This window comes from Drosophila navojoa, chromosome 2 (genome assembly GCF_054131105.1).
Source record: "Drosophila navojoa isolate 15081-1374.11 chromosome 2, UAZ_NAV_1.0, whole genome shotgun sequence".
Classification (NCBI taxonomy): Eukaryota; Metazoa; Arthropoda; class Insecta; order Diptera; family Drosophilidae; genus Drosophila; species Drosophila navojoa.
The window spans coordinates 12,158,755-12,186,263 of record NC_142890.1 but is presented as its reverse complement, the minus strand read 5'-3'; the positions used below and the strand labels follow the sequence as shown (position 1 = coordinate 12,186,263).

The window sequence follows — 27,509 nt, the reverse complement described above, 5'->3', positions numbered from 1 at the left end:
CTTCCTAGCAAATACTTGACTATCTCGAGTTCTGTGCTGGCCTTGACCGATTCTTTATATTATTTAAATACCTCTTTTCTTATGTAAACCCCCCTTTGTCTTAACAAACGCCACGCACACGTCTTTGTCTTGGCCAAGTTCCTGATATATGCATACTTGAATTCCAGCATATTTATGACTGCAAAATTGCCTGCTTGAGTTGTGACAAATGTCGAGAAATTGACAAAGGCAACAAAAGTCAATTCTGCACTTCACTAAAAAAAACTCTCTGAACGTTTTGTTGTGATATGTAAATATATGTATGTTTGTATGTATGTATGGATCGAAATATGTGAGAAAAGTTTCTTTGACTCTTGCCTTATGAAATTAATCATTCGAAAAACCAGTTTCTCGCACGATTTACATAGAGCACTGCATAGAGCACAGCTGAGACACTTTAAACCCACCAGCAGCCAACAAACATTTGCTGCGATTCGAGAAATTCATATATGTATACTCATATCTAAATATTTTGTTGTTGTGTTGACCCTGAAAATGCCATAAAATACATTAAGCAAAAGCGTACCGTACATATGTGTATGTATGTAACCCCTTCTGCCTAACCTCCCTCCTAATTCAACAACCAACAAATACACAATAAAAAGCGTTAATAATTTGTTATTATTATTGTTGTTCGATTTTGTGCTTCCATTGAACTATGAACGCATGCGTCACTGTGCGGCATAGAAACGAAGAGATGGTCTAGTAAAACCACTGGGAATGATTAAAGTCTTAAAACGAAATTGAAAACAAAACATAATTGCTGAAACAGAATTAATTGCTAAAAATATATATACATATATGCATATATACACATACATATATGTATATATAATAACCGGGTAGACTATCATCAAAAGTTCTACTTGCCAGAATTTGAAGATAGACCTTGAAGCTACAATATTACTTCCATTTCCAGCTTAATGTTAACTGTTTAACATATGTATTTGTACAGAAAAGAACGCAAAGGCAATTGGGTAGCCCTGGTTTGGCAAATCTTTGAATAACTTTATACGATTCTTTTTCAGCCACATTTTTTTCTCCACTTTGATTAAAGTAGAGGTCAGTATTTTTTAAGTGAAACATAATGAGAAACCGGAATTTTCGGCTAAAAGCGAAGCGATGACAACTTTTGCTACTTTATTGCTGCTTGTTGTAGTTGTTGCTGTTGTTGTTGTCATTGCCATAAATGACACAATAAAGTGCCGTTACAAATATTGTAAAAAGAATATATAAATAATACAATACAAATATAGGGGGAAAAGAGATCGCGCGTATTGGGCGCACTGGGCGCATGAGTAACGGCTTTATGTAAATCGATCTGGGCGTCGAAGCGAATCGAGGGCGTCGCGGCGAGCCTTTGAATTCGCCCAACGTCCAAGGTCAACGGTTGCGTCTGCGCAAACAGGCCCAACGCCAGACACAAAGACACCGAGCGCAGATCAAACAAATTGCGAGCACTGCAAATAAAGCGCAGCAGACAGACAGACAGAGAGACGGACGGACGGACGGATAGACAGACAGACAGAGAGATGACAAAGAGAAATGGGCAACCGTTCGACAACTTGGTTGGGTCCGCTGCGGCTGCGCTTTGTGCGTCAGGGCGGGGGCAGCCGATCGAACGTGTCAGGAGCGAGCAGCGGCACTGAGTCAGCGCTGTCCAGCAGTTGGTCTGTCCGCCTGTCTGTCGGCCGTTATGCAGGCACTCATTGTTCAAAGAGAGAGATCGAACGCGTACTGCGCGAGGTTCAATGAACGTAATGTAATGTATACCCTACACACTCGAAACACAACAGCAACAACCACAGCAGCCTGGCCGGCCATTACAGTTAACGAAAACAAACAAACGGTTAAGCGAAATCAACAATAAGCTAACAAATATTTTGGCAACTGCCAATGGCAAATGGCCGCCCGCACTTTGTGTTGTTGCTCGATCAACAACAACAACAACACCAAAATAAACAACTCAAAAAGGAAGCATTGAAATTTCGTTTAACTGATTGCAAAGATTGCAATAATATTATTATTAATATTATTATTATTTTTGTTTTATACTGTAGTCAATCAGCTTTTGGCTGAGTGCATTTATAGGAAGTCAATAAAAAAACAATATAAATCATTTCATATCACATCTCACCCCCCCCAATCCATACCCAACTTGCGGTTTAACGGCGCTTCTGAATGCTGTGCGCGGAGTGCGAGGGGTGCGAGGGGAGCGCGATGCGTTGCATGTGTAAATTTTTCGGCCTGCCTTGCAGTTGTCGGAACTGCTCGAGAATAGTGCGCTCAGAAGTCAAGACAGCGTCGAGTCAGCTTCATTGTTCTCATTGTTGTTGCTGCCGGCGGTAGTCGCATCGATTATGAGCGTATATGGACTATGGAGACAAGTCCGGTTTCTTTTGGAGCGCGATAAACGTCAGATAAACGAGCTCGAGAGCAAAACAGAAGCAAAAAAAAAAAAAGCCAGCAACAAAATAAAAATAAAAATAAAAATAGTGTAGCAAGAGCCAAGACTACACGGCATAACTGAAGTATTTAAGCCCCTCCCAAGACAAGTCTGTTAAGTCGACCCAACCGAGCCCACCTCTACGGGCAGCAGAACCGTACGTGGCTACCTGCGCCAGCTGCTGACATAATTGCGGTCATAATATTTGAAAACGAAAATTAAAAAAAAAAAAAAAAAATGGAAAGCAGGGTACAAAACATGTTTAGAAAGAGTAAAAATAAAATAATCATAACCCAATATTCAATTGTTACTTAAGCTGAGCTCGTTGCTAGCAAATGGAGCTTGAATTTAGGAATTAAATACTATATATATATTATATTTGATATAAAACATTATGCTGCTTTTAGTCACAATTTCTAGCTACAGACTTATGCAATGAAAGTGCACAATTGTTATTTTATTTGGGGCTGGTGACATGGACACAAGTCGTAGAAAGGTAACCCCGGCAAGTGCTTGACAGAGAGTTCAAAGCCCAAATGCAAATGAGGCCAAAATAATATGGCTTGCTCCATATGAAGTGTGCCACTCGAGTGTGGAGGACCGAGAGCTGACGCCAGCGGCACGTAGAACATAAAAATCGCCAAGCCGCGCCGCGCCGAGCCGTGCGGTACAAAAGCGGCGCTTAGTTTGCCTCAACTCATTAAGCTATGGCTCGTTCGTATAAGTAGGGGCGGTGTGCTTGACCAAATTCGGACGCACAAGATAGATAGTGAGAGAGACAGAGAGAGAGAGCGAGGGAGCAAACGTCAACAAATTGAGGAACGACTCAAGTTTTAAGTGCTGACAGAACGCTTAGTCAACAGCTCGAGCAGGAGAAGCCACCGAAGCCACTCGAATCTAGCTCCGATTTCCGCATGCTTCTGCTTTTGTCGAGAGATACTCACTTATACTCACACGTCGTGGACCCCAAGTGCTCGGACCGACGTCGTGTCTGTTGCTGCTGCTGCTGCTGCTGCTTAGAGCTCCTGAGATTGCGGCAATTGTTGTTATTGCTGTCGACGTGGTTGGGCAACAGCACACGGTCGGGATAGAGCGGCTTGGGCGCCCACGATGCTGCGGCCACATAAATATCCGTTCGGGGCGTTGGCGGTGTCTGCGGTTCGGGTGTGCCCGCAGCATAGCTGTAGTATCCATCCTCGGGTTCATCGACCACCGAGAGCCGATGTTTGGTGTTCGTCAAATTCGTTGTGTTGGCATCATCACTATATAAATAATCGTGCATGGAGCGGGCATATTTGGCGCTCTTGCGTCGTTGCTGGGCAGGAGTGAGCGGTCCATTGTGACTAGTTGGTGTACTGCGGAGCAGCTCTTCGGTGTCGGGCGAGGCCCGTATCCAGGAGCTGGCAGGCACATATTGGCGCTGCTGCCTATGGCTGTGCACCACCTTGGAGAAGTCCACGTACAGCGCCTCATCCGTGGCGGGCTTGCGCTGAAACTCATCGTCCTCTTCGTCCTGCGGTGTGGCCGGTGCGCCCACAGAGCTATAGAAACTGTAATTGCTTGAGGATTGCGAATAGGAGCGATTGCGATTGCGACTGCCATAGAACTCATCCTCAAAGGGCAGTCCCTGTGGAAAGTTCTTGGAGAAGGCTTTCTTCAGCTTGGGCGAGTCATGCGAATCGCTGCTGCCCGTCGAGGAGCCACCGCCCTCGCCCTTTCCAGCAGCTCCACCTACTGCTGCTGCTGCTGCCACTCCGCGCTGTCTCAAGCTTAGCTTGGGCGTTGTCGGCAGCTGCCGGCGCTGCGCCAGCGGCGTGGCCTTCGACGTAATGAGATCATTTTGCTGCTGCTGCTGCTGCTTGCGCTGCGGCTGCTGCGGTGGCAATGGAGCTGGATAGTTCTTGCAGGAACGTTGGGTATTCCGGGCCGCAGGATAGTTCTCCTTGGCGCAGCGGGCACTGGTCGCCTGGTAGGCGCGTTTCTGTGAGGGATTCGAGGTCTGGTTTGGCTGCAGCGCTGACTGATTGGGCCTGCGGGCAGGAGGCGGCGCTGGGGCACGTGGCTTGCCATAACGTGAGCCGGCATTGGGCGTGGCACAGGTGTTCTCGATGCGCCTGATAAGCTTAGGCGTAAGCGGCTTCACGTTGCCGTTCCGCTGCAACTGTAACTGCAATGGCAACTGCGGCTGCAGCTGCGTTTCCTGCTGCCTGTGCCGATTGCTGCTGCAGTAGCTGCTGCGCCAGGGCTGCTGTCGACTAAAGCCGTTGCTTAAGCCAGTCGGTTGATTGAGTGAGCTCGACGAGGAGCACGATGAGCTTGAGACAGTGTTGTTCTTTTGGCTAATTCCCTTGGCAGCAGCTGTTGTTGCCGTTGTCTTTGTTGTTGCTGTTGCTGCTCGGCTGTTGACGCCATTCGTGCTCAGCGGTTGCTGTTCATTCTGTTTGTTGTTGCTGTTGCTGGTGGTATTGTTGTTGTTGTTGTTGTTACTGTAGCCACAACTGCTACGAGACACTCGGAAGGAGCTATATGGACGAAATCCGTTAGCATATTGCTGTCCCACGATGGGCATTTTGTTAGCTTTTCGTTGTTCTTGTCGTTGTTAATGAAATTCGTTGTTGTTTGCTCTTGATGTTATCATTCGACGATCGAAGGTTGTTGTTTTTATTTAATTATTCTTGTCGTTGTTGTTGTTGTTGTTATTGCTACTTTTGGCGTTCGTTAAAATTTAAACGTTTGCTTGCATTTACTTTGAACGCGCGCGCGAAATTTTAATTCCGTTTATTTTTTATTATATCTTTATCTTTTGTATCTGCAACATTTAAAAGTGGCGCAATTTGTTCAATTGAATTTTCAATGCTGTGCACACACACACACACACACGTGCCCCTGCGTCCCTCTACCCCGATCTTCCGCACGTTCCTCTGCCTAAGCCCAATACCCACCCACTCACTCATTTCATTTCAATAAATTATCGAGCAGTGTTTCTTGTTTTTTTTTTTTTTTTTTTGTCGTGTAATTAACACGTTCTCATTGGCTTATGAATTTCGTTCGTGTCTTTCGGTTTACAGTGCTTGCCTCCATTCGCCCCCCAGCCCCAGCTGCAGCCCTTGCCACGCTGTGCAAGTGTTGTGCCACATGCCAGTTGTGGAACGATTGCATTTATGCGACTTCTTGTTGGCCGCATTTTGTTGCTGTTGCACATGTCAGCATTACGAAAAGTTGAATTAGCCGCGAAACTAACCCTGAACCTAGCCGCGATTTTGTCTGCCCGTCCCCTGTCTACCGCCCATGTGCTGTGCCGTCAGCAAAAGCAAATCCAATTGACAAGTTCATTGATAGGACCCCGACAAGAGCGCCTAACCAGTTTACTTTGGCTTTATGCAATTCACTAAAAAACGAAAGAAAGAAAACAAGGCAAGGCTTTGGTAGAAAGTGGCCTCACAACAGGTCCTCCGACCAGTTTTCTCACACTTTTTTTTTCAGTTTGTATAGTTTTTTCACCTGATTCGAAAAGGAAACGCAAACGGGTCAAAACAAAAGTTGAACCACAACCAGCGAACAACTTGTTGCGGCAGCTCCAGCTCCAGCTCCAGCTGGTAATACCTTGGCTAATGACTCAAGTGACGACAGCAACGGGGGCATGAGTAATACGAATTTCAAATGTATTCAAATCGGAAATGCGTGAAATCCCTTTCAATTAAGACGCTATCAGTATGTCCGGCCACGATAAGAGTTGAATTCGTCAACAAGAATATGCATAAGCTACACACACAAATAGACAGAGGTACAAGTATGGGTGGGCGTCTGTTTGGCGACTTCGTCGTATCTTATCAAAATTAGTTAACCCAACCAAGACAGCCAAGTTAACTGCTTAACCAAAAACAGGCGGCACCATTTGGCGTCTACGCAGTGTGAATAGCATTGAAAATTATATTGAAAATAAATTTGGTTATAAATTAAAGCGATTGCCCCTGATGTTGCAGGATGCATGAGCAAATTGCTTAACGCTGTTGTTGTTGCAGCAGTGGTTGTTATTATGTTGTTGTTGCTGCTATTTCATATATGCACTAAGCACGCACACACGCAAGCACACTCGCACACAATCAAATTGCACACTTGACAGCTGCATTTGTTGCACATTATGAACACAATTTTTGTTTGCTTTTTGCAATTTTAGCAATTTTTTACATTTCTTTCATAAAGGCACTCAGTTGTTGTTTGTTGTATTTATTGTTGCTGCTGATGTTGAGGCTGCACGGCGGCGACGTCCGAAGCCAGCACCTCCATTCGCTTGCAAGTTGTCGTTGCGACTGAGCTTTCGTACGACAAGTCCGCAGCGAACAAGTGTCGGTTGCCTGAAGCTCGCCGCAGCGCACGCAGCGTCGTCGTCGACGTTGACGCCGACGCGCATTTCCAGTTTACAGTTCGTACAGATCGTGCTTAGCCAACCAACAACAACACTGCGCACCGCGCGATTCGCCGCATGTTGAATTCGCCGCAGCGCGTACTCTGTGCGTGTGCGCCCAATTGACAGCTCATACAGTAGTAAGACACCCATCATACACACACACACACACATACACATTGAACAATTGAAATTGTATATATGTATGTATATGCAATAAAATTTATAAAAAAATAATAAATAGCGGAAATACGGTAATGTTTTGACAGTTGAGTATAATTTATATACCCTGTAACCAAAAATGGGTAAGTCTGAGTTTAATTTAGTAGTCCGAGTGTATGTAACAATGCGAAGAAAGCATCTCCCCCACTCTTTATAAAGTATTCATGTTCTTGTACGATTTGATTATCTTTTGACATTATCAAGGATACATATGTTGACTTTGAAATAAGAGTTCCTTTATTGCTGTATTACATGGGATGTAGCAAGAAACCTGTAGAAACTAAGGATTTGCATCCGACGTTCTATATTTTATTTGGGCTTACTAAAAAGTAAACTAAGACTTAGCATGTATTACGATTCCAAAGAAAAGTTAAGTTATAAAGTTATGGACTTGATATTGCGTTATAAGAGTTGATCCTTAATCTGAATTTTCGATATATTTATATATTGTTTAATATCTCTAATTAATCTGGCGAAACCTTTGCTTTGCATGTAATATTTAATTTTAATAATTTAGCTTCTGTTTGTTTTTTGGCTAACAGATTTGTTAACACTTCCGCGTTGCAAGATGTATGAATAATGAGCAGAGTCAAGCCGCTGCCTAAGCAATTAATCTGGGTACTTGTGAACACTTGGCAAGCGGGTTTTTATTGCAAAATGAAAAGGTTAATAAACAAGGCGACTGTTGCGCATGAATTCCAGAAGTTTACGACAAAGAAAGCGACACAGCTAGTGGCAAATAAATTACAAAATGCGACACTGATTAAGCCAAACGCAGCCTCGACTCCAAAGCGGGGAAGAGTAGGAGATGCCGATGCCGATGCTGATGCTGATGCTGTTGCTGTTGTTGCGTCCGTGGTTGAGGCCATGCCTAAAAAGGCCAGGCCAAGTTTATAAAAATAACAAATAACAAAGTAAAACAATAATAAATGTGACAACGTCGCACCTCAGAGGTTGTCTGTGCAGCGTTGTTTTGAGTAATATGCAAATATGTTTTAAATACACAAACGAATAAATTAAATCAACTGCAGCAAGGAAATCCAACGGGCAGGACACACGCCCACGCAACCAGACCTCCCCGAAAACTCCGAAGCGGGTTAATTGCAGTTGGCACAAAGAAATCGCAGACACTGCATAAATTTACAGTAAGCTGACTAAGTCAAGAGGCGAGTCTGTAGTTCCCCTCTTCACACAATGACTGGCCCAAAAAGTCAACTTGTGACACTTACAGGAACACGAGAGTTTCACCTGCCTTATATGGCCCAATGCTTAAACTGTCGCTCTCTTGCAATGGGACTACTTGACGTTCCTTTTTAATGTCTCGATCATTAAAGAAACGATCGTTAAAAAGCCATTCAAAAGAAAAAGCCCAACACTGCAGGAGTCGAAGCGTGGGCAGGACATTGTCATGAATTTGCATCAGACGCAGCACACTCCATATAGATCTTTGCCGGTAAGACCAAGAAATCAGATATGAAAAGCCTCGTGAAACAGAAGCTAAATTCAAGACAAGAAAAAAACATGTAGATGAATTGTTTTTTCAGTCAGTTGTCTAGTAAGAGAGCAATGAATGAGGTGAGCTGATTGAAATAATACGAATAACAACATATATTTGAGTGTGCCCAGCCCATCTCTAAAGTATATATGTACATATCTATTATAACATCCTAAATAGATCGTTCAAATGTTGCACGTTTCCATGAGTAGGCTAAGCTTTAAGTAACAGAATATACATATATTCAGTTATCTTTTAGTTGTATAAAGAAACCATTGGCCTCTACTAAAGAAACCCCTTAAAAAATTAAGAAAATAGGTGAACAACTAATTTCTGATCTAAAATAAATTTAAGTTAAATTCACAGCTTACAGGCTATTTTCAGAATCATACAAACTAAATACAACTAGTTTAATTTACTGCATATCTGAGCTACTTACGTTGGTTCCTTGGATATATGAGATGAATTTGCATCAAGTTCATGCCTCCGTCGCTTGGCTGCCGACCTGGTGTGATGCGTCTTGGTTAGCCGCGGACTAATTATAAAGAACAAAATATAATGCATAAAATAAATGTAAGCGAAATGACTAATTTTTGAGTTTTTGGCTAAGCATATGGCTGCTACTCATCGAGCAATATTTGCCCTTGGTGACATACATACATATATACTCTATATAAATACATTTTGAGTAGAAATATGCAACTTACGGCGACGGTGCTTCAGCTAAGGGTGGCGACAGATCGCCAGTATCAAGCCGTCTACGTTTCTCTCGTGTGCCGGCTGAGGAGCGATCCCTCGAGTGATGGCGTCTTCTAGTTCGTGGCATCTGTGAAGTGAAGTGAAAAAATCAAGCAATATATAAATATACATATAGTGTTATTCACATGTGCATAGTGTTTTAAATACACGAGCATTGTGCCTACGTCACAAACGCAGCTCGGGCGCAGCACGGCAAAGCATACTATTTTACATTTGGTCAAACCAAAGGCAAACGCAAGTGCCAGTGTGTGTGTGAGTATGTCTTCCATTTACAATGCCGATGCGCGAGTAGATGTGTGTGTGTGCTTCGTTTGTGTGTGTGTAGGGGGCTTCATTCTTGCCTGTACTTTGGGCAAGAGGGTTTGGGGGTAAGGCATAGCATACCTTTAACGCTTGATATTTCGTTGCTTTTTGTTAATGGAGCACGCTAAACTTGTTTTGCTGTTGCAGCTAAATCCAAAATCAGCGCGAAAATTGATTTTTGTGTGTATTGTCTTGTGTTGTTGTTGGCCGCTTTGCAAAGCGTCTGTCGAATTTACGCAGCTGCCTGTTTTGCTATCTGGCCACTTTTGGCAGGCATATGTTAACTGCAGCACCAAACTCACAGACTCTTTTGGTGTTTTAGACCCTAACCTAGGTACAGAAACACGCTTATCACTTTATAAATATGATTTTCTTTTTATGAAAATCGTGTTTTTTCTACACATATTTCATGTCACTTTCATTAAATTCACCACGTCTGCTGAGAGCTGCCATCTTTGCGTACTAAATGCATGGAACTGCCAACTCGCGCGTATTAAATACAACAATAGTAAAATACAGATTCTGGTATTTCTAACTTCTGGCGGTCATTATTTAAATGTCCTTTTTCTATTAGATCTTTCCTACGAACTTATTTTTCTAGCCATTTCTATAAACTATGATAGTCGCCCAATTCATTTTAAAGTGTGGCAGCACCACAGCAGCTGAGTTCTCAGCGCGCATTGCAAATCAGCCGCTCGCTGTCGCTTGTCCATATTGGTTCTTTTTGCTTATGCCTCGGATATCGTTCGAGTTAGCGCTAGCAGGTAGCGGCAGCAGTTCACATACACATTGATATGGGTGTTTGTTTGTGAAAGAAAATTTTTTTATGTTATCATTATCTTACCTCTTCCTCTTCTTCAACTATTTCTGAGTTTTCTACTCGCGATGGCGGCATTATAGCTAGAAACGGCGATCTAGGCAGATATAAACGATTCCACCAGAAACCAATTACTTGATTGAGTAATTGCCAAGTTTGAGCTGCTTTTTCGACGATGCTTGAGGACATTAGTATACAACTTCCCACATATGTATATAAATCAAAAATTGCACTTGTACCCTTTTTAGGTTGCGTCTGATTTGTTATTGTAATATTTGGCGCTATTCTTTTCTATTCCGTTGAGGCCGCCCAAGTTAGGTAGCTTTTTATTTTTTCACAGAAGCTTGAAGTATAGGAAAACTTTCGATTGAAAACCTACACTTTTTGACAATAAGAAAAGCAAAGTCTACTGTAATTAATATGTTTTGAAATTGAATTACAACCAAGCCAAGCGCGTCAGCAGCTGACCTGCTCAATGTCTAGAGCGTTAGCGTTGCCACCACTGCGTTGACAGCAGTTACATGAACCAGTGCTGAAAAACAAACGGCCGGCGTTGCCACTATAGAAGATTTTAAATTAATCAGCTGTCGTGCAATGCGCGCGCGCTCTCGTTTTTTCTTGTTGGCGCCCAAAGAAAATACTGGCAATTCAATTGCATAACAATACAAACCATAACGGTATCGTTATCGTCCTCAGTCAGATATTGACGTGCTTACGCCAACGTGCGCTGCGAAGCCTGCTCCCGCCTTGTAGTATTTTCCGTGTCCGCAACGAAATCAAAAAAAAAAAAAAAAAAAAAAAACAACTATACACAAAAATTAGACTATTAAAAATTCACGAAGAAATCAACATTAGGGCGCATCTAATGGCAGCATAATTAAACGAGTGTCTGCCCAGCGGTATGCCGCGCCCATATCAACGCTGTTTTAGCCACCTACTTAGTCAAAGCTCATAACAGCAGCTATACCAAGAGTTATCCAAAACGTGTTCACACCCACCCGCGCCCCGCCTATTTGCTTCCAAAAGAAGTTTCTGCAGCAGTTGCATTGCGGTCTGAATGCAGGCAGAATTGTGTTGCGCTTATTGGCCATTTTGTTGCCATTAAACTGCATTGAACAAAATTAACATTTAATTTTTGGACGAGGCGCATGCCAGATGTAAGTATAGCCTATCGATTTTTACTAAACAGACAGAAGCCTGCAAGTCGCGTGATTCACAATAAATATTCACTTTCGGCCACCTAACAAAATAGTCCGTGTCTGCAAAAAAATGGAGTAGAAGAAGAAGAAGAAAGTGCACTCTATGCATGTGCATGCACATGTGTACATACATATGGGCCGCAAATCCATTTTTGGGTCACGAGGCAGCTGGGCCTGTGTGTGTTGACATTGTCCTGGTCTCTTTTTCATACGTAAGCACGTGCTTTTTTGGCACAGGACATCGAGGCGTATACGTAACACATAAAAGGCCGATTGTGTGTGCGCGCACGCTTCTCTGCTTGATTGTGTGTGTGGGTGTGTGTGTGAGGGTGTTATTGTGAGGAGGTAGAGAGACAGAGATATGTAGTGAGTGAGAGGGGGCATGAAAGAGGGAATTGTGTGAGTTTTATGTGAAGCATTTTTATAGCACTGCGTCCTAGTTTATAATTCATGACGTGAACTTTTGATTTCAGTTGCTGTTGCCGCCAATTTTTTAGAACCGGCTATTGAACGCGCTTATACTCGAGGCATGGACACTGCTGCCGCCGCCGCTGCTGCCGTCGTTGTTGATCTGAGCGCCGAGCCGGTCAGCAAGTCTTCTGCCAGCACGCTCATCAGCAAGCCCAAAATTAAGCCGGCGCCCAGCTACGTGCCCGCAGTTGTTGTTGCCAACGCTACGACAGCTCCATGCAACGTGAGCTGTGAGCACGATATTGCCAATTGCCTGGGCAGCACCGTCGAGTCAATGTCCGCCTCGCCGCCGACAACGCCGGCGCGCATTCGCGGCATCGGTCATGAGGTCGGCCTAGCCGATGGCAGTGGCGAGCCATATGCGACACATGGGATGGTCATGAACGGCCTGAAGGATCTGGCCGGCGGCGAGGTTGGACATGGGGAGAATCTAGCTGCAGCACTGGCCTCATTGAATACCACATCATTAACGTCTTCCACGAACGCTTCCACAACGCCAATGTCTGCCTTGCTTACAGCACCATCAACAGCAACAACAACAGCACCACCAACAGCCACAACAGCAGGAACAATAATAGCAACAGCAACAGCAGCAGCAGCAACAACTACAACAGCATCCGGCGGAATATCGAGTGCGACGACAACAGCCACAACGACCACACTAGCAACAGGCAGCAGCAACGGCAACGGCAACAGCAACAGCAACAGCAGCAGCAGCAGCAGCAGCAAGACAACGATGGCATCGGCTAACATGGATCAGCTGCTGCATTGGCAGGACATGCCCAAATATCTGCAATTCAATCCGTATGTCCTCAAAGGATACCGTCCGCTGCAGACCTTCAAGGGCTGCCTGCTCAGTCTCTTCTATTGGCACAACGAGACCATCAACATACTGACGCACGGTAAGTGTTCGACTCGCCGCTGCCGCTGCCACGGCCACCCGCACCGCCCTCCCACCTACCCATACGGCACGGCTGTTGCTCATTTATCGATCCGTTTCAATGCCATTAACAATCACGGTCAAAGCCAAGTGCAAGCGCATAATGCACATAAATAGATTGCCCCAACCGACCTTTCTTACGACCCACAAACGGCAGTGTGCAAGAGGTGGAATACCTAAATAATTGGTTTTGCATTTCCATACATACATATGTGCGTATGTATGTGTCTTTAGGTAGTCTGTACACACACACACACAGACACAAGTGCATATTAGGAATGCACGAACTAGAATAGCCGAGTGTCTATATCAGTTCTGTTAAAGCAATTATTAGCTATTTGTGGCAGATGATATTTATTATTATTTAACGAACTCTGATGTATATATGCCTATATAGAAAATAGAGTCATCCTTTGAGGGAGGGCGATATGAAGAGGAGAGTTAAATACAGAGAGCCCGTCATAAGTGAATACTCATGCTATATCTCTCTCAGTGCTTGAAATAACTTATCTCAAACGGAGATCTTAATGGTATCATATTTTACATCGATGGCCAAACGAACTTGGCCCATAGATAGATGGCCTAATGATGGCGAACTTGCCCTAATTTGATTTAACTGTTATTTCTGATAAAGCCGAGTATGCAAAGGGCATACAAATCAATATTAATTTTGTTAGGTACGGGCACGAAACCAATACGCTCTGCTCTCTCTTAAGACTTTTAATTGGATGAAAAATGATATATTGTCTATAATTTTTATCACAGGGATGCGAGCATTTGTTTAGTTTTAGTATATTTTACATTTCTTGAGGGGATTCATTCGTGTGCCGGCGGCACATTGAAACTCCTTGGCAAACTCCTCGAAATTCGAGAGCGTACCGATGACTCGCAGCTCGCCGGGCACATGCTGATCCACGGATATCTGCAGGTTGTGCGTACTTGTGTGCGCATCATTGCACCAGACCTGGGCAAAGGAGATGAAGAACAGCTGCATGTTGGTGTAGTTCAGCGTGGGCAGCTTCTCCTTGAGCAGCTGCCGCCTGCCGCCGACGGTGGCGTCCAGGGCGCTTTGCAGATTGCGATAGGCGGCATAAGCCAAGCGCAGGCCTCCATTGTCCGCAATGTTCTCCGACTGAGACTTTGCTTTGGGCAGCCGGATGCCATGGTAGACGTACGTTCTGTACTGCTCCGAAAAGCAGCGCTGCCTCGTCTCGAAATTGTCCGCCGACTGCTCGTCCCACCAGTCGTTGATGTTGCCGCGTGCATCGAACTTGCGCCCGGCGTCATCGAAGCCGTGGATCAGCTCGTGACCGATCAGGGCGCCCAGCGTGCCGAACTTGATGGCATTCGGATAGCTGGCGGCCCACAGATAATAAGGCTGCAGCAGCGACACCGGCACCTTGATGACATTCTCCACGAGAATGTTGGCGGGTGTATAGCTGAGCACATCGCCCGCATCCAGCGGCTTGACGGGCTTGTGCAGCTGCTCGCGACTCTGCATGGAGGCCAGTATAAGGGTCTGGCGTACATTCTCCACATAATCCTCCCTCTGCAGCCGCAGACCAGCGAAATCCTCGGTCAAGTTTTCATTGGCATACGAGTTCACCTCGAGCTTCATAGCCGCGAGCTTCTCGATGGCGGTTTCGCGGGTCTGTCTGCTGATCCAGTCGAGGGACTCGTCGGATTGCAGAGTCTGCTCGAAGGTGGACTTCAGCTGGTGCCAGATCAGGTCAATGTCGGCGGCCGTGTCGTTGTTGTTGTAACGCCGAAAGATCATGTTGTCCAGATTCTTGGAGAAGTGTTGCTTGGTCCGCGTTATACACTTCTCCTGCCGTTTGGCCAGCGTCTTGCCCGGCTCCATGATGAACTCATTGATCAAGCGAAAGAATATATAATTGGCTATAGCGCGCTTGGGTGTACTACTGATCACGTTCATCAAATTCTGCTGATACTGTGGATTGAAGTCGTAGACATTGCCCTTGATCTGCTCGCCCAGCGATATATTGACCAATCGCTCCACGTCCAGGACAGCTCCATAGCTCTGCTGCATCTCAGCGATGGTGGACAGCTGTGCGATGTCGGTCAGGTGCAGTCCCTCTGACATATTGATCAGCCCGCGTGCCAGCTCCACCTCAAAGTCCATCAGTTCAGAGGCCAATTGGACCGACTTCTGCCGTGGCAGGCCCAAGAAGTTCTGAAGCTTTTTCGCCATATTGTGCTGATAGTTGTGTCTGTAGATGGCTGTATTGTTGTCCAGGTACATGCTGCGCGTCTCCAGGGGGAAATCCTGCTGGCCAATGTAGGCCACGTTGATCTCGTTGTTGGCAAAGTCCTTGGTCACCTCAACGGACAGTATGATGGGGATGGCGTAGCGATAGGCTATGCGCCCCACTGTCTCTAGCCAATCAAACTCCGTTTCCTGCCAGTCAGGAGTCAGTGCCGGCATCTTGCCGAACTCGGCTATCAAATCCTTCAGCTTCTGCTGATAGTGGCTGTCCACGTCGCGCACTGCCACGCAGGAACGGTAGAAGTTTCTCACCTGCACATCCTCCTCAGTGTCGTCCTCATCGCTCTCGCTGTTCAGTATACGCCTCACCTTGCGATTGAGGCCATCTGTCAGGCGCTCGAACAGTCCCGTCGATATCTTATTCAACGTTGTGGCCGGATTGATGCGCGCCCAATTGCCGCAGGCGAATTCATAAAAGTTCTCGCACGGATCGACGCTCTCGTTCATGAAGCTAGCGATTTCCGCTGCCTTTGCCTGTTGCATCACATCGTCAACATAGCCAATATCCAGTTTGCTGCTGCCTATCAAATGCGGTAGCAATAACAGTAATCCGTAAAGCATTAGCCATAGATTATCATTTATGCGGAGCCGCAGCTTTCCCATCGCGTTGTTATTTCTTGTAATTCCTATTGCTGACTGAGCGCATCAGCTTTTCGTTTTAAAAGTCTCGATTCCACAAACTCACACACACACATACACAGATATGAGAGCAGAGTAAGCTGAGCTTTAATGCGACCCCGTTTGGGTTATCTCTTCCACTACAGAAGTGAACGCAATTGAGATACAAAATCACACAGCAGTCGCCCAAACAATTTGCAAATCTTCAAGCTCTATATATATATATATATATATATATATATATATAAATACTTTCTGTTGAATGTACCCACGCCAATTTCCTGAGCATATGGTCCAAGAAAGCTTTTACTATAGCTCATCGAAGGCGAAATATCACTCAAAACTCAGTTGAGTCTTAGAGTATCATAGCGTTTCTATTGAAAACAGTTCAATAATTATTTCGTATATATTTTTGTGATGTAAAGAGCTCGCGATAAGACTGAGATTCGCTTGTGAAAACTGGACGTACGAGTTGAATGCCTAGTGAGACTGGATGCTGTGCAAGCTAACAAACAGTTTGACCTCGCGATTCAGTGGATGGCATAATGTGCTTGTCAAGCCTAACAATCAATTTGACACACACACTGGAAAAAAGTTTTCTTGTGCTTGATAATTGATCGTGGTTGCAAATGTAAAGCAAGTGTTGATGAGAGCATACATATGTATAGGTATATAAGTAGATAGACTGACTATAAGATAAAGGATTTAACATGCAGTTAATGTCTTAACTAACAGTTTAAATAGATTTATACATTTAATGCAGTCAGAATATCAAAATGAAATACCAATTAAAGTCTTTTCTATTCAATCTGATTTGGTATTGAAAATTAAGTAATTCCAATTTAAATTGTTGATCTAACGAAATGAACCCCCAGTTAAGGATGTAACTGTCAGTTAGATGTCAAACAACTCCAATTCAAGTTGCTGAAATAAAAGTCAAGTATAAGATTTAACAAGCAGTTCAAAATATTTACAAAATAATTAACTACCAGTTAAGTCTGTAACTGTCAGTTAAATTTGATTTGTTATTGCAAATTGAACAATTCGAATTCAAAGTTTTCGCCAGCTAGAAATCCCAAGAATACAATAGGCGAGCCACACAAGTGGATATTACATATATTATTAGAATTCATTGGGCATAATGCAATTAATGGGCATACAGTGGCTGTGGAGACGCGACGTGAGCTGTGACCCAATCACGCTGCCCTCACTATGGCAATATTTTTATACAGACCAATGACCAGTCAGTCAGTCAGTCGGAGGCGATAAGGAAAAGCTCACGCCGCCGAACGGGGCTGGGGCTGGCTGATGAAAGTGCGTGGCGGAAGGCGATTCAGTTGCTCTTTAGCTATGAGACGCGCGTGGTTCAGTGTGCTGGGTGCTGCGCTGCTCGCGCTGAGCTGTGCGACGGGGCACTTGCTGTCGCAGCCCGAGCTGGACACACACATACAGCTGCAGGAGCAGCCGATATCGCAGCACAACGACAGCGCCTACGTGCAGCGCGTGATGCGGCTGGCCAAGGCGGCGGAGATGCGCAGCTATATGCGGCCGGAGCTGGATGCCTGCGAGGACTTCTTTGGCTACAGCTGCGGCAATTGGCCCAAGATCAATCCGGCCAATGCGGCCCAGCCGCGCGAGACCAACTACCAGCAGCTGCTGGCCAACGGCTATCGGCACAAGCAGCAGCGGCTCCTGCAGGAGCCTGCGGATCCGGAGATCGACGATTTGCCCACGCTGAAGCTGAAGCAATTCTATGCCAGCTGCCTGCGCTTCCGCCAGACGCCACTGCCGCTCTATCGCCAGCGGCTGCAGGAGATTGCCGCCGAATTCGGACGCATGCCCGCGCTGGCGCTGCCGGGCCAGATCTGGCCAGCCGACGACTTTGACTGGCTGGCCACTGTGGCGCAGATCAAGCGCAAATATGGACTCGATATCTTACTGCTATTGCAGCAGGCGCCCGATCCGCAGAACAAGACTATAGCTCGACTCTATGTGGGCCAGCCGCCTCGTTCGCTGGTGAAGCCGCAGCCAAGTCAAGTTGCCGCTCAGCTGGAGCAGCATTTGGGCTTGGAGGCGTCGCTGGCGAGCAGAACAGCGCGAGAAATCGTGGACTTGGAGTTGCAGTTGGGCAAGGGCATGGTCAGCGGCCTGGGGAATCGTCCACTGGGTGGGCTAGCCAAGCCGCGTTCCCCTGCCGAGCTGGCCAGTGCCTATGCGCCCGCCCTGAATCTGACGCGCTATGTGGAACTGGTGCTGCAGCGGCCGTTGCAGCCGGATGAGCTGCTCTACGAGCACGTGGACAGCTATCAGGCGCATTTGCTGGTCGTCCTGGCTCAAACGCCCGCCCATGTGCTGGCCAACTACATCTTCCACAAGCTGCTGCAGCGCTTCTACTACGACCGCTCGGCGCCAGTTGTGGCCCAGTGCATGAGCAGCGCCACGCAGCTGTTCCCGCAGCTGCTCACCAACATGGCCTACCGGCGGTACGGCGCTGCGTCCACCCTGAGCGATATCGACGATGTCTGGCAGCAGATCAAGCGCAGCTTCTACAATCTGCTTGAGAATAACAACAGCACTGACTGGCTATCCCAGGACACGCGTCGCCTGGTGCTGGACCAGTTGAATGCGACGCGGCTGCTGCTCAATGGATATACTCATTGGAATTTCACAGAGCGCTACGGGCAGCTGGAGCTGAAGCCGAACGATTTCCTATTCAATCTGGCCGCTGTGCTCAGCCAGCGAAATGTGCTTGAGCCGTCCGCTGTGGTGCCCACTGCGCCCACATACGATCCCCTGGAGAATCAGGTGCTGCTGCCCGTGGCACTGCTGCAACCGAACTTCCTGTGGTCTCGCTTCTATCCGCGGGCTCTGCGCTACGCCACCCTGGGCACCATTATGGCGGAGCAGCTGGCCCACAGCTTGGACAGGCGCGCCGACTGGGATGCAGCCACCTTGGCTGGCTTTGGCAAGCGCAAGGCCTGCTATCGGCATCAGTACGAGCGCCTGCGCTACGCCGGCAACTATCTGCCCTCCAGTGAGCTGCAGGACAACAATATGGCCGACAATGCGGCCATACAGCTGGCGTATCTGGGCTACAGGAGCTACTTGGCCAGCCTGGCCTCGTCGGCCCTGATCACGGAGCAGCTGCCGTCGCTGAGCCACACTCCCGAGCAGCTGTTCTTCCTCAGCTATGCGCAGCTGTGGTGCAACGATGCCAACGAGCAGTTCCGGGACAAGCAGTCGCTGCTGCTCACCGAAACGCCCAATGCGCTGCGCGTGCAGGGCGCCTTGGCCAACACGGCGGACTTTGCCAGAGTCTTCGCTTGCTCCAGCCCATCGCCAATGAATCCTGAGCAGAGATGTCGACTGTACGGCTAAAGTAAAATGTGAAATAATAAAGCTAACATTTCGGCTACCCTTACGGGCCACCCATTTTATTGTAAGACTAAGGCTAAGGCATAGCATTTCAGAGCAGCTAGCTTAGTATATGGCGCACTTGAACTCTGGATCCATGGGCGCCTGCTGGGAGCAGTTGTAGACCCAGGAGAACTCTTGAAAGTTCGACAATGGCCCAATGACGCGATACATGCCCGGCGCATGGTCATCCACCTTGGCCACCGACGTCTTGAACAGGGACTGGACGTCGTCGCACCACAGCTGGGCATAGCTCAGGAAGAACAGCTGCCGGCTGGTCAGCTCGAGGCCGGCTAGTGTCTCCTGCTGCAGCACCTCGGGCGGCTGCTGCTCCAGCCAACGCTGGTAGGCCTTGTAGGCCAGCTTGACGCCCGCATTGTCGGCAATGTTCTCCGACTGCAGCACGCTCTCCGGCAAGCGTGTGCCGCCGTATTTGTAGGAGTGATACTGCGCCTGGAAGCACTTGCGCTTCTCCTCGAACTCGTAGCGCGATCTTTCATCCCACCAGGGCGCCAGATTGCCGTTGGCATCATAATTGCGTCCCTCGTCGTCGAAGCCGTGTATCATCTCGTGCGCCAGCAGATAGCCCAAGGTGCCGTACTTGAGCGCCTGCGGGTAGTTCGCATCCCAGAAGTAGCGCGGCTGGAGGAGCGCCACTGGGATTGTGATGTTGTTGTCCAGGATGTTGTAGGCGGGCGTGAAGCTCAGCACATCGGTGGCCTCCAATGAGGTGGCCGGATTGTGCTGCCTCTTCAGACTGCGCTTGGCCTCCACCATGAGCAGCTGTTGCACGTTGAGCACGTAGTTCTGCCTGTCCACGGCCACCGCGCCGTAGAGTCCCTGGAAGTCCACATTGTCATAGGAGTTGATGTGCAGCTCCATGCGATCCAATTTATGAATCGCCAGCTCTCGAGTCCTGTTCGCAATCCAGTCGAGCTTGTCGCCCGCCAATTGCTGCCGGAACGTCTCGCGTATCTGCTTCCAGACACTCTTCACATCTGCCTCGGCCGCGGGACTGCGATAGCGCTCGTAGATCATGTGGTCCGTGAGCTTTGCAAAGTGCTTCTTGGTTTGCTCAGTGCACCAGGTGCGCAGCTCGTTGGGCTCGGACTGGACTCGGTATGGCTCCAGCAGCTGCCAGATCACATAGTTGGCGATTGTCTCCACCGGAGTGGCCTGCAGCGTTTGCAGGGTGCTGTTCAAATAGTTCTCACTATAGATATAGATGTGCTCCGGCACATTGTCCTTGCCCAGCACCAGGCCGAGATACTCTTTGATGCTGAACTGCGCAGCATACCTCTGCTCCAGCTCGGCCACTGAGTAAAGGGCCAGATCGTCTTCCAGGCTGACGTTTTCGCTGAGGCTGCCCTCGGCCAGGGCGCGCTGCAATTTGATCAGCTGCCTGGCGGTTCGCTTGGCCAGTTGCTCGGCAACGCCAAAGTAGAGCTGGAGCTGATGTGCCAGAGCCTTATCCTCGAGATTCTTCAGTATGCTGATGGGCTGCTTGTTGTCCGGCGGGCCCAGATAGACCCGATTAACCGTATGATTCTTGATGTCCGACATTATGTCCACGGCCAGTATGATTTGCTGGCCGTATTTGTGCTGTATTTCCGCAATGGTGCGCCACCAGCTGAAGCTCGGGGCAATCCAGCTCTCACGCTCCACCACAGGAAATCCTCCGAACTCACTATAGATGCTCAGCAGCGCCCGCTTATAGTGGATATCTCGTACATCTGCCAGCAGACAGGATCGATAGAAATTTTGTAGCTTCTGCTCCAGCTCTGATCTCATTTCGCCCGACTGCAGCAGACGTTGCAGACGTCGGTCGAATCCCTTGACAATCAGCTGAAACGTATCCGTCATTATGTTCCCGAACAGCTGAGCGGGATTCTGACGATGCCAGTTGCCGCACGCATAGCCGTAGAAGTCGTCGCAGGGCGCCGTCCTCTCATCCAGCATGCCCTTCATCTCGGCCACCTTAGACTGGCGTATGATCTGCTTGGCGTAATCCGTTGTGAGATCATCGCCTACGCTCGCATTGGCCGTCCCCGACGGCAAGGCCCAGGCGATTGGGGCTGCCGTCAAGCAAAATATTGCCAGCAGCAGCGAAGCGTTCCAGCGTCGTCCTAACATGATTCCCGCCAACGATTCAACTGAGCTCCAAAACAGTCGCTTTGTCTGGCCCCAACGGCTCGATTATCAGCGCACTGCGGCAGGTCAAACTGTTATCGCGCATCGCGAGAGCTCCATGAGCTGCATAGACTCTTATACCAGCTGAGCTAGCCAGACGAAAGCTCATGCTACACATAATTCAAATGGTTAATGTTATCTCAATGTTAACATAGCGGAGTGTCTGAATGGAACAAGTAGTGCTACATACGAGCAAGTATTTCTCTAGTATTTGTTATGTATATACTATAAGTAAAAGAGAAAAATATTGGAAGTCTCAATAAAAATTAGACTTTATGAATATACTTTAAATCAGATGCAAGCCCAAGCACTTGTTCTGATTTAACAGTTTGTATTTTTCGGGTTTCGAACTTCACTCTCTTAATAATAATCTTAATCAAAGCGAACCGAATCTCAAGGTAAACAGTTGACTCGAACTATATTTCACTTATTTCACATATGCTCACATTTCAGCATCTGTATGAATTCTGACTACATCATGTGGAATATATGAAAGTCGGTATCAGTAGCTATTTGTCTCTATAAAGTAATATTACCTAATCTCTCTTATAAATAGAATTTATTATCATTATTATTATATTTTATTTTCTACATGACTTGATGGTACTCTCCTTTAAAAACAAGCAATATTTGTTTATTTGCAGCCATACCCATATTTTATATACTGGCCATTGTTCCGGGCCTGATGCCGTGGGACAGTGGCTACAAGTTCCTCTCGTTTTGCCACGTCTTTGGATCGGTGGCGCCTTGGTGCGGCAGCTTCGTCTATCATCTGTTTATGAACATCGAGAAGGGGGAGAATTTTTACTATACGCTGCTCAAGCTGGACATGGTTGGCATCTGGGTGAGCCAGAGTTTCGGTAAGTGAGCGTTAATCTCTCCCTCTCTCTCTCTCTCTCTCTCACTCTATATATAAATATACATGAATAGAAACGCAACTAGGAAATGGGCAGTATATACGACAAGCGTATAGATGTATTTCAAGTACAGACAGCTTATACTATACACATATGTAGATAGCTCCTAATCAGTTGAAGGACGGCCTCAGTAGATAACGCACTTTCGCAGGGGATTCATGTGGGCGCCTTGCCGGCACTCGTAGGCCTTGGCGAACTCATCAAAGTTGGCCATCATCGCGTAGAGTCTCACCTCGTCCGGCGCATGCACGTCGCTGATGGCCAGTGCGTGACGCAGCCCTGGCAACAGATCCGAGCACCACACCTGACCTAGAGCGAGAAAGAAGAGCTGCTGCGGCGTGTGCGACATGCGAGGCAATGTCTCGCCATCCGGCGAGGACTGGCTCAGCCAGTTGAGGTAGGCGGCATGGGCGATGCGCACGCCCGTATTGTCCGCTATATTCTCGGACTGCAGCTGCAGCTTGGGCAGCCGCTCGCCATTGTAGCGATAGCCACTGAACTGCTCCACCAGGCACTGCTTGCGCTCCTCGAACGCTAGCGTGGCATTGCGGTCCCACCAGTCGCGCAGGTTGCCCTGGGCGTCGAAGGTGCGCGACAGATCGTCGAAGCCGTGGGCCATCTCGTGGGCCAGCGAGAAGCCGACGGTGCCGTACTTGAGCGCCATGGGGTAGACCTCGTCGAAGAAGTAGCGATGCTGCATAAAGCTGGCTGGCAATATGACACGATTCAGCTCCGGCACATAGAACGGCGACGTATTGAAGTCCGCATAGAAGTAGGGGTTCGGCTGCCGCTGGAGATCCTCGCGCAAGTGCTGAGCACGCAGCTCCAGCAGCCGCTGCACGTTGCCAAAGTAGTCGGCATTGCTGATCACCAGGCCGCCATAGTAGTCCTCAAAGTCGCTCGTCCCAGAGCCCAGTATGTGAAAGCTCATGGCCTTCAGCTTGGCCAGCGCCTCGTTCAGGGTCTGCTCGCTTAGCCACTTGGTGCTGGGCGCGCGCAGCAAATCGCCAAAGGCCACCTTCAGCTCCTGCCACAGCTGGCGCAGGCTGCCCGGTATGTCCGGGTTCTGCTTCTCCAGCGACCGGTACACCATGTGGTCCACAAAGTCCGCGAATAGCAGCGTCGTCTTCTCCGCGCACAGCACATGCTGCTTCTCCGGACTGGCAGCCGTCTCGATCTCGTAGTCGCTGAGCAGCGATGAGAGCATGTAGTTGGCCAGGACTCGCTTGGGCGTCTGGGTCAGTATCTTCTTCACCTGCCACATGTAGCTCTCGACGTATTCGTAGACGGGCAGCAGGTAGTCATGATTCAGCCAGAGCTGCACGAAGCGCGTCACATTGAGCCTGGGCCCGTAGCTGTCGCTCATGTCGGACAGCAGGCGCAGGCGGTACATCTGGCTGGGCGGCAGCTCCTCTTGGGGCTCGACGATGCCGCGTGACAGCTCCAGATTGATTTTTGCTATTTCCGCCGCTGTTTCGGCGGCCTTCGACTCACTCAGGCCCAGCAGCTGCTGCAGATTCTCCTTCATAATCAGCTGGCTGCTGTGGTGTAGGACGACGGCCTTGCTGCTGTCCAGATCGTCCCGCTGGCCGATAAATAATCGATTCATCTGGCTGTTGGCCAGGCCCGGACCGACCTTCACGCTCAGCAGTGTCCGCTTGCCAAAGCGATTCAGCAGGCGCGCCATCATTTCGATTGGCTCGAAATTGGACTCGTTCCACTTGCTGCCCTCCAGGGCGGGCAGTCCGCCGAACTCTTTGAGGATGCCCAGCACATGGGCACGCTGATTCAGCTGCAGTGCGCTGGTGTTCAGGCAGGACTCGTAGAAGTACTTGACACGCGTTTCGGTGGGGCTGTCCGTGCTCAGCTTGGGCTGCCGGAACAGCTGGCGCAGCCGGCGCTGATAGCCGGCATTGAGGGCCTCAAAGAAGTCCGTGCTGACCGTTTCCTGTGTCGCTGGATTGATCCTGGCAAAGTTGCCACACGCATAGCCATAGAAATCATCGCACGGCTGCACCTTCCTGTTTATGTAGGAGCGCATGCCCGCGGACTTGGCCTGCTGCATGATCTCATGCGTTAGCGGTGTATTAATACTCAGACTCTCAAAGACGCCGGCGTCAACAATGTTCCGTACTGACATCAGCAGCAGCAGCAGTCGCAGACAGCTGATAGCCCGGCGGCTGACGGAAGCGGAAATATCTCTCATATTGCGTTGTTTAATGCGCGATTGTCGTTCCTCAACTGAGCTTCAGCTGTCGGCGCTGCTCGTCTTATCACGGATTGTTTTATTTCGTTGACCATAACAGGTGTCAAACGAAATTGATTTCGGCTTGGACAACTCATTTCTCTCTCGGTCTCTCTTCCTCTCTCTCTCCCTCTCTCTCTGTTTGTTTCTCTCCCTTTGTAGGTGCCTTGCCGCTGGTTACGGCGACAACACTCTGCTTTACGCCCATCCTCAAGTGGTTCATCATAACCGCATACTGTCTTCTCTCACTATGGGGTTTGTATAAGGTAAGATATGTATCAAGACTGATCCCTGTATAATATTATGTACTGCATATTTTGCGTTTTATTTAACATTTTCCCATTACTTTTCAATTTTATATAAAATAAGTCCTTAGACTTAAGACTAGCAGGCTTGTCTTTCCTTAATGTTTACAATATTATGTAGTGAGCCGAATACTAAGCGTATGCTCATTTTCTTCCCATTATTTTTTATTTCATCTAAAAGAAACACTTGAAAACACGAAGCATACTTTATTATCACTGTATATTATCTCTCTTAACTGTTCCCAGTATTTTTTTTAATTCCCTGTTAACATTTATTTAGGTGTTTATATGTGAGCTTAACTAAACAGTTACTTCACAGATTTTCAGAGCTCTACCTAACAGTTCCCACTATTACTTTTTGCCCTATGAAAGGAACATACTTTTTTGCTTGTGTTAGATAACTTAACAGGAATTTGTATTAACATTTCCCCATATTATTTCAAGTCTCTGTAGACCCTTAGAGTTAGTTCAAATTTGATCCTTGATTATACATGTGGGTATAAATCTCAATTCAACAGGCACTCACCGCCAGCTCTCCGTGGCAGAGGCGTCTGTGCTTTGCTCTGCCGTTTGCCATGCGCTCCGTGTTGACCTTTCTGCGGATCCGAGGAATGGTGGGCGGCAGTCATATGGCCCTTTCCCATGTCTACCTGCAGGTGCGTATGTCAAGGCATTCCAATTGACTAACTTGCTATTTTTACCAAACATTTTTGGCTGGCCTGTGCGCATCCATTCTTAGGTTGAAGTTGTAAGTTGAACTTTCATATATTGTACACCTACATAACCTGCATATGGACCAAGTGTAAGACTGGGCCGTATGCAACCGATGCGATTGGTGTCCTCCGAACACCGCCATACCAATACAACCAAACCCAAATACAGTTCCCGTCATCCATTGTTACCCTCGCTAATACAAGATTCGCACAAACATTCTCTTGCATCGCTTCAGGATGGCGTCTCCATACTGGGCGGTGCTATTGGTGCCATGCGCATACCCGAAAAGTGGTTTCCCGGCCTGGTCGACTTCTATCTGAACTCGCATAACATTATGCATGTGCTGGTCGTGGTGGCCGTCTACTCCATGCATAAGGTGAACTAGAGCCAGGGAGCATATATAATACTATATAGTAATTATCGATTTATCATTTTGTCAGGCAACAATCAAAGACTTTGAATGGATGTCCACACAGACGTGCAATACGGTGGCCAATGCCACCGTGGAACAGTCATTGACCCACATCGACCTATGACCCGCTTACTGGCTGCTCCTAATCCTGCTGCTCTCACTGCTGCTCTTGCTAAAGCCCCAACCACGACGTGCCCGAATCAATTGGATATTGCGAAATACTCGCTCGCAGCCGGACTAAACGGCTGGACAGAGCTGATCATTGAAACAAATGATAAACCAGATGCAAAATGCTTCAAAATGCTACTCAAATATACCGTGTATAAAATGAGCGCGTGCTGTAACAGTAACAATATGAATAAGAACATATAAACATATATATATACACATATATGTATATATATAGTGACTAGATATATGTACATATGTATATGTATAATTAGTACATACTTCGACTGTGGTATTTAGCATTAAGACGATTATGATTTATCATGATGAATGATAAAACGATGAACAAAACAAAAAACAACAAAAACAATGCGCTTTCAATTACAACTTCTTTGCGCGACTCTCACGAAAAACTCTGAGTACTATATGAACGATAATTTCAATGATGTTGATACATATGTACCTCATTATGCTTACAACAAAAACTAAACAAAAACGAAAAAGCAAAAGGAGAACTAAACAAAAAATAAACTTATAATTTTCAAGTATAAATAACTTTGTACCTCGTCGACTATAAAAGCAAACAAAATGAGAAAATCGAAAACTAATCTCTAAGAATACTTAATTCAACAATCTTCCTAGTTGACAATTACTAAAATTTGAAATATCTTTATTTATAAATTGAACTAAAAAAAGAATACAATTAATGAGTAAAAGCTGATCCACTAATGTGTATTTTATACCATTAGTTAGTTGTAACAATTGGACAAGTGTGAACATTATCTTCAAGCTAAATTATGCTGAAACAATTTAGAAACCAACTTCCTAATGCCTAATTTTAACCATATAGTTTTACTTTAACTAGTGAATGATTGAAACTCTCCACAAATTATAATAATTGAAATTTTCTAGTTTTTAAGTGGCAGACGTAGAATAATACAATTATAAATATAGTACGGCAAAGTATTTTAAATCCAACAGATGGAACAATTATGAGTAACTAGTGTTTAGTAGTTTCAATAATTTACACCACGCCCTAAAAAAAAAAAAAAAAAAAACAAAGCGAATGCAAAATATAAACGAACAAAGCTAACAAAATTAAATAAACGAAAGCAATAAAAACATGTAACATTTATGCTTGTA

At 46.9% G+C, this 27,509-nt stretch overlaps 6 protein-coding genes across 7 annotated transcripts; 2 read left to right on the top strand and 4 right to left on the bottom strand.

The window, feature by feature from the left end:
• Positions 1–3,425: 3,425 nt before the first annotated feature.
• On the bottom strand, positions 3,426–10,564 carry LOC149092139 (uncharacterized). The gene is made up of 3 exons (XM_089256693.1): positions 10,514–10,564; positions 9,315–9,433; positions 3,426–4,740 (listed from the first exon to the last, which is right to left on the bottom strand). The coding sequence occupies exons 1-3, from the start codon at positions 10,562–10,564 to the stop codon at positions 3,426–3,428; spliced, it is 1,485 nt and encodes a 494-aa protein (XP_089112819.1).
• A 569-nt stretch (positions 10,565–11,133) lies between these two features.
• On the top strand, positions 11,134–27,069 carry LOC108655748 (progestin and adipoQ receptor family member 4). 2 transcript variants are annotated; one of them, XM_018107531.3, is made up of 8 exons: positions 11,134–11,643; positions 12,159–13,058; positions 22,250–22,465; positions 24,930–25,033; positions 25,591–25,728; positions 25,812–25,820; positions 26,022–26,162; positions 26,227–27,069. In XM_018107531.3, the coding sequence occupies exons 2-8, from the start codon at positions 12,215–12,217 to the stop codon at positions 26,320–26,322; spliced, it is 1,548 nt and encodes a 515-aa protein (XP_017963020.2). In that variant the 5' UTR covers positions 11,134–11,643; positions 12,159–12,214; the 3' UTR covers positions 26,323–27,069. The 2 variants fall into 2 exon arrangements, with proteins under 2 accessions (XP_017963020.2, XP_017963029.2); XM_018107540.3 differs by lacking the exon at positions 25,812–25,820 and having other exon boundaries at positions 11,135–11,643.
• LOC108655564 (neprilysin-4) lies at positions 13,877–16,179 on the bottom strand. The gene has a single exon (XM_018107332.3). It carries the CDS (start codon positions 15,984–15,986, stop codon positions 13,884–13,886), a length of 2,103 nt encoding a protein of 700 aa, XP_017962821.1. The 5' UTR covers positions 15,987–16,179; the 3' UTR covers positions 13,877–13,883.
• Nepl19 (Neprilysin-like 19) lies at positions 17,131–19,418 on the top strand. The gene has a single exon (XM_018107475.3). The coding sequence runs from the start codon at positions 17,310–17,312 to the stop codon at positions 19,377–19,379; it is 2,070 nt and encodes a 689-aa protein (XP_017962964.2). The 5' UTR covers positions 17,131–17,309; the 3' UTR covers positions 19,380–19,418.
• On the bottom strand, positions 19,408–21,580 carry Nepl18 (Neprilysin-like 18). The gene has a single exon (XM_018107494.3). The coding sequence runs from the start codon at positions 21,546–21,548 to the stop codon at positions 19,482–19,484; it is 2,067 nt and encodes a 688-aa protein (XP_017962983.1). The 5' UTR covers positions 21,549–21,580; the 3' UTR covers positions 19,408–19,481.
• Nepl17 (Neprilysin-like 17) lies at positions 22,549–24,932 on the bottom strand. The gene has a single exon (XM_030387541.2). It carries the CDS (start codon positions 24,726–24,728, stop codon positions 22,650–22,652), a length of 2,079 nt encoding a protein of 692 aa, XP_030243401.1. The 5' UTR covers positions 24,729–24,932; the 3' UTR covers positions 22,549–22,649.
• Positions 27,070–27,509: the final 440 nt, after the last annotated feature.